The sequence below is a fragment of the Watersipora subatra genome, chromosome 4 (assembly GCF_963576615.1).
Source record: "Watersipora subatra chromosome 4, tzWatSuba1.1, whole genome shotgun sequence".
In the NCBI taxonomy this organism is placed as follows: Eukaryota; Metazoa; Bryozoa; class Gymnolaemata; order Cheilostomatida; family Watersiporidae; genus Watersipora; species Watersipora subatra.
The window spans coordinates 49,109,075-49,126,602 of record NC_088711.1 but is presented as its reverse complement, the minus strand read 5'-3'; the positions used below and the strand labels follow the sequence as shown (position 1 = coordinate 49,126,602).

Genomic DNA, 17,528 nt, shown 5'->3' with positions numbered 1-17,528 from the left:
GTAGTAGTACAGCCGTACTAGTAGAGTAATGTAGTCGTTATGCAGCATAGCAGTTGAGAGTAGTAGTACAGCCGTACTAGTAGAGTAATGTAGTCGTTATGCAGCATAGCAGTTGAGAGTAGTAGCACAGCCGTACTAGTAGAGTAATGTAGAAATAGCTTAAAGTCGTATATAGAACTAGCATTTACATGTAGTAGTATATAGTAGTAGCATATATTAATACTAGCTGAATGCCCGATCTTGCATGAGTAACAAAATAAGTTTTGCATAAAATAGTTTATTTTTAATTGTTGCTAAGTTTTGCTACCCAATAATTTTAAATAACTTCTAGTTAATCTTAACATAACAATAGCCGTTAGTATAACTTGAGTGTTAGGATAAAGATTGTACCGTGCCCTTCTAGCGCGTTAGTTGAAGTCTGAGTGTTTTAACCAATCAGCTTTAAAGATTGGCAGGTGTAATAAGTATGATTCGAACTATTAATTCATTGTAAAGCAATTTAGCCCCATAGCCTAATGGTTTAGCACGCCTGCCCGCAGACCTGTAGGTTCCGTGTTAAAATTCCGTACGAGGGGCACTTTTAGTTTCTAAAACTTTATTACTATAACTGGACAGACCAACAGACACACACTAAAATTTATATACATATATACCTAGGTACAGTAGTAGCATAGATTAGCAGTATATAGTAGTAGTACATAGTAGTAGTACATAGTAGTAGTATATAGTAGTAGTAGTACATAGTAGTAGTAGTATTACATAGTAGTAGCAGTACATAGTAGTAGTAGTACATAGTAGTAGTATATAGTGGTAGTAGTGATCTAGTACTAGCAGTATGAAGTCATAGTACTATAACATTACAAAGAAAAAAGTGGAAGCAAAGAAATAATCACTTTAAGAAATAATCAATAATTAGAGAGAGTTTGAGTTGATAGGAAGTTTGCATTGCAGAGGTTCAAATTACCCAGAACACACCACAGTAGTTGTCTAGAGTAGATAGATCGATGATAACTTTATTTACACAGGTCAAGGTCGTTTAAAGCAAATAGGACCAAGAGACAAAAACAAAAATAGTAAAGTAAATTATGTGTATTTAAAGAAAATGCTCTTTTGGAGAACCCTGATGTAAAATGTAAATTGGTAAGGTGCTGGTGTCTGGTCTAAGGTGTAGCAGTTTTATGGAAGTAGGAATGTAAGGTATTGTCAGGCAGCTTGGAGATTCGATTTGAGTATTTTAAACAGGAAATATCTAAAAACACATTTAGTTGGTCGTCATTAAGGGTATTTAGACACTGGTCATAACTGTCCACATCATAGCCTTAGAGCGTAATGAAGAGCAATAATATATAATAAACCTATAGAAGTACATAATAGCATTATGGAGTAGGCCTACGGATGTAGCAATAGTCGCAACAGAAGGAAGCGCCACCACAAATACTTGTAAACGGAAGTAATACAGAGTAAAGATGCGTGTTTTGAGGTCTTTAGGAATTATGAAGATACGATTGTTGGCATTTTTCTACACTATCCACTCTCAGTAGACAAACCTTTTAGAATTCCAGCGATGACCTGCAGGAGGTATTGCGATGGGTACTTCTTGTAAGCGAGAATAACTCCTGCATGGATGCCGTACACCCTGTGTACCTCCTTCATGCATGATATTATCAACTTGAATAGTTTAAAAGAGAGCAGCTTGTATGCTATGTCAGCCGGTGTGTAGTTGACAACATACCTACCAAGATACGGAGTTATCAATCCATACTCACACATAGAGCTATACAGATGTGTATTATTATGTATGAAGTACATTACCCAAGCTCCTTTGTGTTATGTTAAGGTAGGTAAAGACCTACGCGTAAGTATATACAATATTAAAGTAAGGAAAAAATGCTACTATTACTTTTAGAAACAATCATTTAAGAAAATCTGGTTACGACTATGACTACGATATGAAATAAAACATTTATATAGAGTTGTCACAGACTTCAGAATGACAACATAATTTTAAGAACAAATGAAGATTTTTCGCTGAAATTATTATTATCCTTTGCGTAATCGCTGTTAAGAGCTCATTGCTTGTTATTAAAATTTTCTCTCAGTCTATCCCCAAAGAAGTTAAATTATTATAGAATAGTGTGCCAAACGACGGATTACTATTTGCGGTTCAGAACTGCAAGGCACGAATGACAGCTATGATAACATTTAAAAACAACAATAAATAACTCTTCTATTATAAACTGCCGAAACATCAAATTACATTAATTAAATTAATTTTCGATCAATTTTAAGCAACGTATCAGCTCTGGAGTTTAATTGCAGCTAAAGTCATAACCTGGTGATGATATCATCATTTAATTGAGGAAACTAGCAAATGATGTCATCATCGCAAACTTTTAAAACTAGTTTCCAAAATTTGGCAACAAGTTCAGCTGTAATTGAGCTACGTGAAATATCCTCATTCTAGGCATGACAGCCTGGTGAGCAAGATTAAGAGAATAAGAATTTACTTTCTGTAAAGTAAGGGATGGCTGATGTAATTGTTGGAAAGTTCATAATAACTGCTACAAATGTAACGTGTTAGTTAGAAATGGAGCTTTGTCTGAGTGTCTACACATTTTCACGTGCATTAAACTTATACAATATGACTGAAAGTCATAATTTTTGAGCAACATACTAACAAAGCTAAATACAAATCCACGTAAATGACCTGCAAAATGGGTCTAGTTGGTGCAAAAATGGTGCAAATGCATCTAGTTGGATTTTCCCAGCATCAATCCCAATTTGTTTAGCTACATATGGGATTGTCGAAAAAAATTCCCAAACTTTAGCTATGACATCTACAAGGTCAAACAATAATATTGATTTGCTGCAACAGTTTGTTTCAGAGAAAAAGGACAGATTTATATTATTTTATAAGAAATTTAAACAAATAATACATGTATCTAAATTAGTAATGTGGAAAAGGAGACAAATCCTTGTTATATTTCACATAATCCTTTCCAATAATTTTACAAGAGCTCACCAAACAGCCGATGCTATAAGTATGCTGTCTGGGTTGTTGAAAACGGCAGCGAGAGGAGTATTGAAAAGCAAGGCGAGCCAGATCTGACTGGCGAAGCACATGAGCATCGAGCTGAACCAGAGAGCGAGGGGGTGCTGCCGGCTGAATGGGAATGGCACTACAATGAATCAGTCAGAGAGTAGAGTGTTTCATCACACTCTGCAAAGATGGTTCTTGTTTTTGTGTTTCTGTGTGGCTTTTTAGAATCATAGCTTTGTCTCAACTTTGTACAAAAATATGAAGAAAGTAGTTTTATAGTTTGTGACAAAAACTAAAATAAATATGATTTTGGCAAAACTAAATAAGGATGCTTTTGGCATGCCTAAGCATTAGGGGTACATGCGTGGAGTTCAGATTTCAATCATGCAGGCCTCAAAATCCCATACAAAATTACTGTCGTTTTTACTTTGGTTAGGAGTACACAATCATACACAATAACCACATCAATAGATTACGTCGACAGCGAATAAGCTCATATGTGCTGACACATCTCTATATGTTGTAGCCCAAAATCTTTACTGTAATAAGAGCTGTCTCTGTCTTCTGTCCAAACCAGAGTCAAAAGTTGGAAAAAAGATTACTTCATATGGGATTTGAACTCATGACATTTAGCTTTGCAGCCACAGCTCTTTAAAACCTGGACATATCGCTTACTTTCCGATATTTCAGAGTAGTTATGCAGCTACTTATTCTTTGCACTTTATTGGAACACATGACGATCTCTCATGGCACAATAGACAGTCAAGATGCTAATATTTATCAATAGTGTAAGGTTTGTAAGCAATGATAACCAAACTGCTTTTTAACAACTGTCTTTGATTTTTACAATAAATGTTTTTATTTTAACTCATGAGACATTCTCTATGGATAGCAAAATTACTGTATCGATCACAAAGCATATAACACAAAAAATAGAGGATAACTCCGAGTTTATGAATCCACAGGCCTACATGATTGCTTATCGCATGCTTTCCAATCAACTATGCTTTATGAGACGGACCCCTCTGAAAGCACCTTAACTTACGAGAGTCTATGAGTGATGCTAATCTCCTGTCTTTTGTCTATCACCATACTTACTAGTTCAACTACAGACTGGGGCAGGTAAATAATGTGTATCAATTATTGTGTTACAAGGAGTAAAATAAAATATATAAATTCGGAACAAATTGGCTTCCCAGTTTAGTAGTATTATTTAAGCTGTTTTAACACCGCAATTCAGTAGATCGATAAATTGACCAATCGCGGCTTGATGAGCACCAAGTGTGAAACTACGTTGTAGCTGCCATGTGAAATTTTACTCATATAAAAGCTGTCTAGTTATAATATACCCAACTTTTTGAGTTTAGAGTTTCTGTTCCACTTAATTACTATGAAGCGCTAAGAGTTTTAAAGTGAAACTTTTACAGCGGGTGGTTTTTTTCTAAACTAAACTTTTGCAACAGTTACGAGATGAATAAAAACCAAGCTTTAGTGAAACACATTTTATTTATACTATAACTATCTCTTTGCAGAGCAAATTGAGTTCTCTGTTTATGTTTTAAGACTGACTGCATTAAACTATGTACATTATGTACAATTATATGTTTAAATTTGGTGCAAAAGCATATAAATATATGCTTTTGGTGCTTATATGCTTTTTAAATTCTCTTTTTATCTGTTCTCTTTTTATATGCTTTTGGTGCAAAAGCATATAAAAAGAGAACTCTACACTAAAAACCTAGAAGATAATTAGTGAAGTATGGAATAATAGAGGTAATATTAAGAAGAAGTATATTCTTAGTACAAGCGCTATAAATCTGTTTCGTGCGGTGCACTCTTCAGGCGCGGTTTAGTCTAACCGCACCTTAAGACTGCACCGCACTTGTTCTATTATATATATATATATATATATATATATATATATATATATATATATATATATATATATATAAAAAAAATTTCTTGAAAGCATGCCCAGACTGCCATGATGACAGTTAGGGCATATTTGACAAAAGAGAGCAAAAAACATTTTGATTTTTTACTCATGAAGGATTTATCTGGTCCTAGCATGGGCATAACTGCCCGGCAGCATATATTCAACTGAAGCGCTAAGTACACCCGCCCCCATCTCTCTAACCATAGTACAGTCTCTCAAGTATGACCAAGTATGATGCATCCAAAGAAGTCAGTAAATCAGGAGACGCCTTAACAAACCCCTTGAGACTCTTCCTTGTCCATGATTAACCAATAACTGATAATAGCTGACCTAAAGACTCATAGAAATGCGAGCTAACAAAGAGCGATGCAGCACACATCAGTTACTACGTAACTAGCAGGCAGAAAGTATCAACATGGAATCCTCCACGGTCCAATGAGGATACAACCAGGAACAGCGCATAAGCAATGCAGCGACCCTATTGGCTATCAGAAAATGAAACATTTTCAATTTAGCTAATCAGTAAGAACAAAAATGCTAAAACTTATTTTGTAGTCAAAATCAGACAAATCCGATGGTATTCTATACGATGTATAGCTAAATTCCAAAAAAGGTCATAGCTAAAAAGGGACGCAGGGACACCTAGCGTGTAGGTAGGGTGATTCACAGGCTACATGCTAATAAAAGGAAGAGCAGCTGAGAGCTAACACACTCAGAGCCTACCAATAGAGTCACCATCTGAAAATATATAAAATACAATCAGAAGGGAAAAGAGATGAAAAAAAGGTGTTAATGGATCAACCTGCAAGCACCTGGAGCACATGCAAGAGATGTCAAGGTTGTTTGAACAACTAAATTTTTAAAGAGATAAATACATTGGCCAGTCATGATTGAGTAGTCAACAGTGGGTAAAAGAATTAGCCTTCGGTGGTATATTTATTTATGGAATTAAAATTACAAGTACTGGCAAAAATCTTCCTTAAATTATGTCTGTAAGAATGAAAAGCAAACATGAAGAGAAAACTCCCAATTTGATTGCTTCACTCCAATAGGAGGAATGATGAGAGAAACCACTTACACAAATAGCGTTGATGACTTTGCTTCCTGAGTAAAACTAGAATTTAAAAGTTTTAATGCAACCTAATGTAATTATGAACCTTTTATTATTTTAATATTTGAGAATAAGGAGTTATCTACTCTATTAAAGAATATCTACTGTTTAAAATGCGACATGCCATAAAGTGATTAAACTAAATGATATTTGAAAAGACAATTAACCCTCCATTCAATAACCATATAGCTTAGTCTGAGAAATTGACTAATTTAACCACAAGAAACATTTGAAAAAGGGGTTTTCACACCGAAAGTATTTTATACAACTATAATTACTCATTTGGCTATGTACCCTGATACACAAACTATTATGAACCATATAACTTAATTTATTTTAAATATGACTTCTTCTAGAATAATTTTTATATTGCTTGGCGTGAAGAATAGTATCATTATTGCTACATTATATACACGTAGCTGGCTGCTGCCTCACCTCAACAACTTAGGCAGAGAGAGTATTATTATCGGATAGTGATTTTGGCAGCTGAGGTTATTGCAAAACACTGTTGAGGATAAACTAACTCTACTCACAAAAACAAATCCTGCTATTAACCTAACTGTTGGCACAATGTTATCAAGCTAAATTTCATTGTACTTTAGGATATCAGGTTTATAATGTGTAGCTGTCTATCAGTATGACCCGAATTACTTCACAACTAAAATATTATAGGCAACTTGATTAGTGATTACTAATTAATTCTGTATTTTGATTTTTTCCAAACTTACATCGGTATTTAAAAAAAACCTTTTTACTCGCACTAGAAATATGAAAACAACCTAATTGTTCCTAATCCATGTACATACTTATATGAAGTAATACTAGGGCAGCAGTAAATACTATACACAAGTAGTGTTGGTACTCTAGCGTCGTGTGTATCAGTATCGGCATGTACAATTGTGTCATAAGCAAAGGAAAATCTATATTTAAGTTTAATTAAATCTATATTTAATTTTGAGGCAAGTCAAAGCAAGCAATGAAGTTTTTAAGATTTTGTGTCATGCTGATTTTAAATACTTGAACAAAAATACATGTATTGCATATTTTCAAATCGAGAGACTTATATTCGATTAATACAATATTTACTATTTCAGATTAGAGTTGATAAACAGCCAGATAGTATTTTTGTAGAGTATACTATTGAAGTACATGTAGAGTATACTATTGAAGTACATGTAGAGTATACTATTGAAGTACGTGTAGAGTATACTATTGAAGTACATGTAGAGTATACTATTGAAGTACATGTAGAGTATACTATTGAAGTACATGTAGAGTATACTATTGAAGTACATGTAGAGTATACTATTGAAGTACATGTAGAGTATACTATTGAAGTACATGTAGAGTATACTATTGAAGTACATGTAGAGTATACCATTGAAGTAAATGTAGAGTACGTACGTGCTTATGTACTGTACTTAATGTTCTTATGAGTTTTAAACCAATAGCTTCGGACAGAATTGTTAAATTCGTTAAATATTGTATATTTTTATGTTGCTATTTAATGACTAAAACAGTTGGATTTATCAGTTAATTTGCTGATGATCAGTTAGTGGCAGTTTCCTTCCAGCTATTGCATATTATACATATGAGAATGTGTATCATATGTATTATGACGTGTATTATAATATACAATATACTAAAGTTTGTTTGTTGTCACACTCCTAGTGTTGCGGAAATACACTCCTACATCTGCATGAAATAAGATACTTGAATACGTATACTTCATTCCCTAGTATTCATGCTACTAACCCAAGATACTTAATCTCTATTACTAGTGAATAATGCAGGAAATTACACAACTTTTGTTTTAATATTGTGTACGCCTGACAGGTTCATGAAAGAAGCTGTCAGTCCTTAGGTAGACATGATACTTTACTTTTAGTACTACAGTTAACTTTTAGCTCCATATGCACTAGTGAAGTGAAAGTACTTCATTGTCTTTTAACTCCATATGCACTAGTGAAGTGAAAGGACTTCATTGTTTTTTAACTCCATATGCACTAGTGAAGTGAAAGTACTTCATTGTCTTTTAACTCCATATGCACTAGTGAAGTGAAAATACTTCATTGTCTTTTAACTCCATATGCACTAGTGAAGTGAAAGTACTTCATTGTCTTTTAACTCCATATGCACTAGTGAAGTGAAAGTACTTCATTGTTTTTTAACTCCATATGCACTAGTGAAGTGAAAGGACTTCATTGTCTTTTAACTCCATATGCACTAGTGAAGTGAAAGTACTTCATTGTCTTTTAACTCCATATGCACTAGTGAAGTGAAAGTACTTCATTGTCTTTTAACTCCATATGCACTAGTGAAGTGAAAGGACTTCATTGTCTTTTAACTCCATATGCACTAGTGAAGTGAAAGTACTTCATTGTTTTTTAACTCCATATGCACTAGTGAAGTGAAAGTACTTCATTGTTTTTTAACTCCATATGCACTAGTGAAGTGAAAGGACTTCATTGTCTTTTAACTCCATATGCACTAGTGAAGTGAAAGTACTTCATTGTCTTTTGACTCCATATGCACTAGTGAAGTGAAAGGACTTCATTGTCTTTTAACTCCATATGCACTAGTGAAGTGAAAGGACTTCATTGTCTTTTAACTCCATATGCACTAGTGAAGTGAAAATACTTCATTGTCTTTTAACTCCATATGCACTAGAGAAATGAAAGTACTTCATTGTCTTTTGACTCCATATGCACTAGTGAAGTGAAAGGACTTCATTGTCTTTTAACTCCATATGCACTAGTGAAGTGAAAGGACTTCATTGTCTTTTAACTCCATATGCACTAGTGAAGTGAAAGTACTTCATTGTTTTTTAACTCCATATGCACTAGTGAAGTGAAAGTACTTCATTGTTTTTTAACTCCATATGCACTAGTGAAGTGAAAGGACTTCATTGTCTTTTAACTCCATATGCACTAGTGAAGTGAAAGTACTTCATTGTCTTTTAACTCCATATGCACTAGTGAAGTGAAAGTACTTCATTGTCTTTTAACTCCATATGCACTAGAGAAATGAAAGTACTTCATTGTCTTTTGACTCCATATGCACTAGTGAAGTGAAAGTACTTCATTGTCTTTTAACTCCATATGCACTAGTGAAGTGAAAGTACTTCATTGTCTTTTGACTCCAAATGCACTAGTGAAGTGAAAGGACTTCATTGTCTTTTAACTCCATATGCACTAGTGAAGTGAAAATACTTCATTGTCTTTTAACTCCATATGCACTAGTGAAGTGAAAGGACTTCATTGTCTTTTAACTCCATATGCACTAGTGAAGTGAAAGGACTTCATTGTCTTTTAACTCCATATGCACTAGTGAAGTGAAAATACTTCATTGTCTTTTAACTCCATATGCACTAGAGAAATGAAAGTACTTCATTGTCTTTTGACTCCATATGCACTAGTGAAGTGAAAGTACTTCATTGTCTTTTAACTCCATATGCACTAGTGAAGTGAAAGTACTTCATTGTCTTTTGACTCCAAATGCACTAGTGAAGTGAAAGGACTTCATTGTCTTTTAACTCCATATGCACTAGTGAAGTGAAAGTACTTCATTGTCTTTTAACTCCATATGCACTAGTGAAGTGAAAGTACTTCATTGTCTTTTAACTCCAAATGCACTAGTGAAGTGAAAGGACTTCATTGTCTTTTAACTCCATATGCACTAGTGAAGTGAAAATACTTCATTGTCTTTTAACTCCATATGCACTAGTGAAGTGAAAGTACTTCATTGTCTTTTAACTCCATATGCACTAGTGAAGTGAAAGTACTTCATTGTCTTTTAACTCCATATGCACTAGTGAAGTGAAAGGACTTCATTGTCTTTTAACTCCATATGCACTAGTGAAGTGAAAATACTTCATTGTCTTTTAACTCCATATGCACTAGTGAAGTGAAAGTACTTCATTGTCTTTTAACTCCATATGCACTAGTGAAGTGAAAGTACTTCATTGTCTTTTAACTCCATATGCACTAGTGAAGTGAAAGTACTTCATTGTCTTTTAACTCCATATGCACTAGTGAAGTGAAAGTACTTCATTGTTTTTTAACTCCATATGCACTAGTGAAGTGAAAATACTTCATTGTCTTTTAACTCCATATGCACTAGTGAAGTGAAAGGACTTCATTGTCTTTTAACTCCATATGCACTAGTGAAGTGAAAATACTTCATTGTCTTTTAACTCCATATGCACTAGTGAAGTGAAAGGACTTCATTGTCTTTTAACTCCATATGCACTAGTGAAGTGAAAGTACTTCATTGTTTTTTAACTCCATATGCACTAGTGAAGTGAAAGTACTTCATTGTCTTTTAACTCCATATGCACTAGTAAAGTGAAAGTACTTCATTGTCTTTTAACTCCATATGCACTAGTGAAGTGAAAGGACTTCATTGTCTTTTAACTCCATATGCACTAGTGAAGTGAAAGTACTTCATTGTCTTTTAGCTCCATATGCACTAGTGAAGTGAAAGTACTTCATTGTCTTTTAACTCCATATGCACTAGTGAAGTGAAAGGACTTCATTGTCTTTTAACTCCATATGCACTAGTGAAGTGAAAGTACTTCATTGTCTTTTAACTCCATATGCACTAGTGAAGTGAAAGGACTTCATTGTCTTTTAACTCCATATGCACTAGTGAAGTGAAAATACTTCATTGTCTTTTAGCTCCATATGCACTAGTGAAGTGAAAGTACTTCATTGTCTTTTAACTCCATATGCACTAGTGAAGTGAAAGTACTTCATTGTCTTTTAACTCCATATGCACTAGTGAAGTGAAAGTACTTCATTGTCTTTTAACTCCATATGCACTAGTGAAGTGAAAATACTTCATTGTCTTTTAACTCCATATGCACTAGTGAAGTGAAAGTACTTCATTGTCTTTTAACTCCATATGCACTAGTGAAGTGAAAGTACTTCATTGTCTTTTAACTCCATATGCACTAGTGAAGTGAAAGTACTTCATTGTCTTTTAACTCCATATGCACTAGTGAAGTGAAAATACTTCATTGTCTTTTAACTCCATATGCACTAGTGAAGTGAAAGTACTTCATTGTTTTTTAACTCCATATGCACTAGTGAAGTGAAAGTACTTCATTGTCTTTTAACTCCATATGCACTAGTGAAGTGAAAGGACTTCATTGTCTTTTAACTCCATATGCACTAGTGAAGTGAAAGTACTTCATTGTCTTTTAGCTCCATATGCACTAGTGAAGTGAAAGTACTTCATTGTCTTTTAACTCCATATGCACTAGTGAAGTGAAAGGACTTCATTGTCTTTTAACTCCATATGCACTAGTGAAGTGAAAGTACTTCATTGTCTTTTAACTCCATATGCACTAGTGAAGTGAAAGGACTTCATTGTCTTTTAACTCCATATGCACTAGTGAAGTGAAAATACTTCATTGTCTTTTAGCTCCATATGCACTAGTGAAGTGAAAGTACTTCATTGTCTTTTAACTCCATATGCACTAGTGAAGTGAAAGTACTTCATTGTCTTTTAACTCCATATGCACTAGTGAAGTGAAAGTACTTCATTGTCTTTTAACTCCATATGCACTAGTGAAGTGAAAGTACTTCATTGTCTTTTAACTCCATATGCACTAGTGAAGTGAAAGTACTTCATTGTCTTTTAACTCCATATGCACTAGTGAAGTGAAAGGACTTCATTGTCTTTTAACTCCATATGCACTAGTGAAGTGAAAGTACTTCATTGTCTTTTAACTCCATATGCACTAGTGAAGTGAAAGGACTTCATTGTCTTTTAACTCCATATGCACTAGTGAAGTGAAAGGACTTCATTGTCTTTTAACTCCATATGCACTAGTAAAGTGAAAGTACTTCATTGTCTTTTAACTCCATATGCACTAGTGAAGTGAAAGTACTTCATTGTCTTTTAACTCCATATGCACTAGTGAAGTGAAAGTACTTCATTGTCTTTTAACTCCATATGCACTAGTGAAGTGAAAGGACTTCATTGTCTTTTAACTCCATATGCACTAGTGAAGTGAAAGGACTTCATTGTCTTTTAACTCCATATGCACTAGTGAAGTGAAAGTACTTCATTGTCTTTTAACTCCATATGCACTAGTGAAGTGAAAGTACTTCATTGTCTTTTAACTCCATATGCACTAGTGAAGTGAAAGGACTTCATTGTCTTTTAACTCCATATGCACTAGTGAAGTGAAAGTACTTCATTGTCTTTTAACTCCATATGCACTAGTGAAGTGAAAGTACTTCATTGTCTTTTAACTCCATATGCACTAGTGAAGTGAAAGTACTTCATTGTTTTTTAACTCCATATGCACTAGTGAAGTGAAAGGACTTCATTGTCTTTTAACTCCATATGCACTAGTGAAGTGAAAGGACTTCATTGTCTTTTAACTCCATATGCACTAGTGAAGTGAAAGTACTTCATTGTCTTTTAACTCCATATGCACTAGTGAAGTGAAAGTACTTCATTGTCTTTTAACTCCATATGCACTAGTGAAGTGAAAGTACTTCATTGTCTTTTAACTCCATATGCACTAGTGAAGTGAAAGGACTTCATTGTCTTTTAACTCCATATGCACTAGTGAAGTGAAAGTACTTCATTGTCTTTTAACTCCATATGCACTAGTGAAGTGAAAGTACTTCATTGTCTTTTAACTCCATATGCACTAGTGAAGTGAAAGTACTTCATTGTCTTTTAACTCCATATGCACTAGTGAAGTGAAAGGACTTCATTGTCTTTTAACTCAATATGCACTAGTGAAGTGAAAGTACTTCATTGTCTTTTAACTCCATATGCACTAGTGAAGTGAAAGTACTTCATTGTCTTTTAACTCCATATGCACTAGTGAAGTGAAAGTACTTCATTGTCTTTTAACTCCATATGCACTAGTGAAGTGAAAGTACTTCATTGTCTTTTAACTCCATATGCACTAGTGAAGTGAAAGTACTTCATTGTCTTTTAACTCCATATGCACTAGTGAAGTGAAAGGACTTCATTGTCTTTTAACTCCATATGCACTAGTGAAGTGAAAGTACTTCATTGTCTTTTAACTCCATATGCACTAGTGAAGTGAAAGTACTTCATTGTCTTTTAACTCCATATGCACTAGTGAAGTGAAAGGACTTCATTGTCTTTTAACTCCATATGCACTAGTGAAGTGAAAGTACTTCATTGTCTTTTAACTCCATATGCACTAGTGAAGTGAAAGTACTTCATTGTCTTTTAACTCCATATGCACTAGTGAAGTGAAAGTACTTCATTGTCTTTTAACTCCATATGCACTAGTGAAGTGAAAGGACTTCATTGTCTTTTAACTCCATATGCACTAGTGAAGTGAAAGTACTTCATTGTCTTTTAACTCCATATGCACTAGTGAAGTGAAAGTACTTCATTGTCTTTTAACTCCATATGCACTAGTGAAGTGAAAGGACTTCATTGTCTTTTAACTCCATATGCACTAGTGAAGTGAAAGTACTTCATTGTCTTTTAACTCCATATGCACTAGTGAAGTGAAAGTACTTCATTGTCTTTTAACTCCATATGCACTAGTGAAGTGAAAGGACTTCATTGTCTTTTAACTCCATATGCACTAGTGAAGTGAAAGTACTTCATTGTCTTTTAACTCCATATGCACTAGTGAAGTGAAAATACTTCATTGTCTTTTAACTCCATATGCACTAGTGAAGTGAAAGTACTTCATTGTTTTTTAACTCCATATGCACTAGTGAAGTGAAAGTACTTCATTGTCTTTTAACTCCATATGCACTAGTGAAGTGAAAGGACTTCATTGTCTTTTAACTCCATATGCACTAGTGAAGTGAAAGTACTTCATTGTCTTTTAGCTCCATATGCACTAGTGAAGTGAAAGTACTTCATTGTCTTTTAACTCCATATGCACTAGTGAAGTGAAAGGACTTCATTGTCTTTTAACTCCATATGCACTAGTGAAGTGAAAGTACTTCATTGTCTTTTAACTCCATATGCACTAGTGAAGTGAAAGGACTTCATTGTCTTTTAACTCCATATGCACTAGTGAAGTGAAAATACTTCATTGTCTTTTAGCTCCATATGCACTAGTGAAGTGAAAGTACTTCATTGTCTTTTAACTCCATATGCACTAGTGAAGTGAAAGTACTTCATTGTCTTTTAACTCCATATGCACTAGTGAAGTGAAAGTACTTCATTGTCTTTTAACTCCATATGCACTAGTGAAGTGAAAGTACTTCATTGTCTTTTAACTCCATATGCACTAGTGAAGTGAAAGTACTTCATTGTCTTTTAACTCCATATGCACTAGTGAAGTGAAAGGACTTCATTGTCTTTTAACTCCATATGCACTAGTGAAGTGAAAGTACTTCATTGTCTTTTAACTCCATATGCACTAGTGAAGTGAAAGGACTTCATTGTCTTTTAACTCCATATGCACTAGTGAAGTGAAAGGACTTCATTGTCTTTTAACTCCATATGCACTAGTAAAGTGAAAGTACTTCATTGTCTTTTAACTCCATATGCACTAGTGAAGTGAAAGTACTTCATTGTCTTTTAACTCCATATGCACTAGTGAAGTGAAAGTACTTCATTGTCTTTTAACTCCATATGCACTAGTGAAGTGAAAGGACTTCATTGTCTTTTAACTCCATATGCACTAGTGAAGTGAAAGGACTTCATTGTCTTTTAACTCCATATGCACTAGTGAAGTGAAAGTACTTCATTGTCTTTTAACTCCATATGCACTAGTGAAGTGAAAGTACTTCATTGTCTTTTAACTCCATATGCACTAGTGAAGTGAAAGGACTTCATTGTCTTTTAACTCCATATGCACTAGTGAAGTGAAAGTACTTCATTGTCTTTTAACTCCATATGCACTAGTGAAGTGAAAGTACTTCATTGTCTTTTAACTCCATATGCACTAGTGAAGTGAAAGTACTTCATTGTTTTTTAACTCCATATGCACTAGTGAAGTGAAAGGACTTCATTGTCTTTTAACTCCATATGCACTAGTGAAGTGAAAGGACTTCATTGTCTTTTAACTCCATATGCACTAGTGAAGTGAAAGTACTTCATTGTCTTTTAACTCCATATGCACTAGTGAAGTGAAAGTACTTCATTGTCTTTTAACTCCATATGCACTAGTGAAGTGAAAGTACTTCATTGTCTTTTAACTCCATATGCACTAGTGAAGTGAAAGGACTTCATTGTCTTTTAACTCCATATGCACTAGTGAAGTGAAAGTACTTCATTGTCTTTTAACTCCATATGCACTAGTGAAGTGAAAGTACTTCATTGTCTTTTAACTCCATATGCACTAGTGAAGTGAAAGTACTTCATTGTCTTTTAACTCCATATGCACTAGTGAAGTGAAAGGACTTCATTGTCTTTTAACTCAATATGCACTAGTGAAGTGAAAGTACTTCATTGTCTTTTAACTCCATATGCACTAGTGAAGTGAAAGTACTTCATTGTCTTTTAACTCCATATGCACTAGTGAAGTGAAAGTACTTCATTGTCTTTTAACTCCATATGCACTAGTGAAGTGAAAGTACTTCATTGTCTTTTAACTCCATATGCACTAGTGAAGTGAAAGTACTTCATTGTCTTTTAACTCCATATGCACTAGTGAAGTGAAAGGACTTCATTGTCTTTTAACTCCATATGCACTAGTGAAGTGAAAGTACTTCATTGTCTTTTAACTCCATATGCACTAGTGAAGTGAAAGTACTTCATTGTCTTTTAACTCCATATGCACTAGTGAAGTGAAAGGACTTCATTGTCTTTTAACTCCATATGCACTAGTGAAGTGAAAGGACTTCATTGTCTTTTAACTCCATATGCACTAGTGAAGTGAAAGTACTTCATTGTCTTTTAACTCCATATGCACTAGTGAAGTGAAAGTACTTCATTGTCTTTTAACTCCATATGCACTAGTGAAGTGAAAGGACTTCATTGTCTTTTAACTCCATATGCACTAGTGAAGTGAAAGTACTTCATTGTCTTTTAACTCCATATGCACTAGTGAAGTGAAAGGACTTCATTGTCTTTTAACTCCATATGCACTAGTGAAGTGAAAGGACTTCATTGTCTTTTAACTCCATATGCACTAGTGAAGTGAAAGGACTTCATTGTCTTTTAACTCCATATGCACTAGTGAAGTGAAAGTACTTCATTGTCTTTTAACTCCATATGCACTAGTGAAGTGAAAATACTTCATTGTCTTTTAACTCCATATGCACTAGTGAAGTGAAAATACTTCATTGTCTTTTAACTCCATATGCACTAGTGAAGTGAAAGGACTTCATTGTCTTTTAACTCCATATGCACTAGTGAAGTGAAAGTACTTCATTGTCTTTTAACTCCATATGCACTAGTGAAGTGAAAGTACTTCATTGTCTTTTAACTCCATATGCACTAGTGAAGTGAAAGTACTTCATTGTCTTTTAACTCCATATGCACTAGTGAAGTGAAAGGACTTCATTGTCTTTTAACTCCATATGCACTAGTGAAGTGAAAGTACTTCATTGTCTTTTAACTCCATATGCACTAGTGAAGTGAAAGGACTTCATTGTCTTTTAACTCCATATGCACTAGTGAAGTGAAAGGACTTCATTGTCTTTTAACTCCATATGCACTAGTGAAGTGAAAGTACTTCATTGTCTTTTAACTCCATATGCACTAGTGAAGTGAAAGTACTTCATTGTCTTTTAACTCCATATGCACTAGTGAAGTGAAAGTACTTCATTGTCTTTTAACTCCATATGCACTAGTGAAGTGAAAGTACTTCATTGTCTTTTAACTCCATATGCACTAGTGAAGTGAAAATACTTCATTGTCTTTTAACTCCATATGCACTAGTGAAGTGAAAGGACTTCATTGTCTTTTAACTCCATATGCACTAGTGAAGTGAAAGTACTTCATTGTCTTTTAACTCCATATGCACTAGTGAAGTGAAAGTACTTCATTGTCTTTTAACTCCATATGCACTAGTGAAGTGAAAGGACTTCATTGTCTTTTAACTCCATATGCACTAGTGAAGTGAAAGTACTTCATTGTCTTTTAACTCCATATGCACTAGTGAAGTGAAAGTACTTCATTGTCTTTTAACTCCATATGCACTAGTGAAGTGAAAGGACTTCATTGTCTTTTAACTCCATATGCACTAGTGAAGTGAAAGGACTTCATTGTCTTTTAACTCCATATGCACTAGTGAAGTGAAAGTACTTCATTGTCTTTTAACTCCATATGCACTAGTGAAGTGAAAGTACTTCATTGTCTTTTAACTCCATATGCACTAGTGAAGTGAAAGTACTTCATTGTCTTTTAACTCCATATGCACTAGTGAAGTGAAAGGACTTCATTGTCTTTTAACTCCATATGCACTAGTGAAGTGAAAGTACTTCATTGTCTTTTAACTCCATATGCACTAGTGAAGTGAAAGGACT

General features: G+C 34.3%; 1 protein-coding gene across 3 annotated transcripts in view; it reads right to left on the bottom strand.

Moving 5' to 3' along the window:
- Positions 1-17,528, bottom strand: part of LOC137395080 (trimeric intracellular cation channel type 1B.1-like) — a 43,059-nt gene that overhangs the window by 8,105 nt on the left and 17,426 nt on the right. For 2 of the 3 annotated variants that reach the window (XM_068081869.1, XM_068081868.1), the window contains exons 2-4: positions 5,700-5,714; positions 3,023-3,179; positions 1,548-1,732 (exon numbers count right to left, since the gene is read on the bottom strand). In XM_068081869.1, the coding sequence (XP_067937970.1) occupies positions 1,548-1,732; positions 3,023-3,179; positions 5,700-5,714 (357 nt within the window). The remainder of the gene's footprint in view (positions 1-1,547; positions 1,733-3,022; positions 3,180-5,699; positions 5,715-17,528) is intronic. The other variant, XM_068081870.1, reaches the window with a different exon arrangement.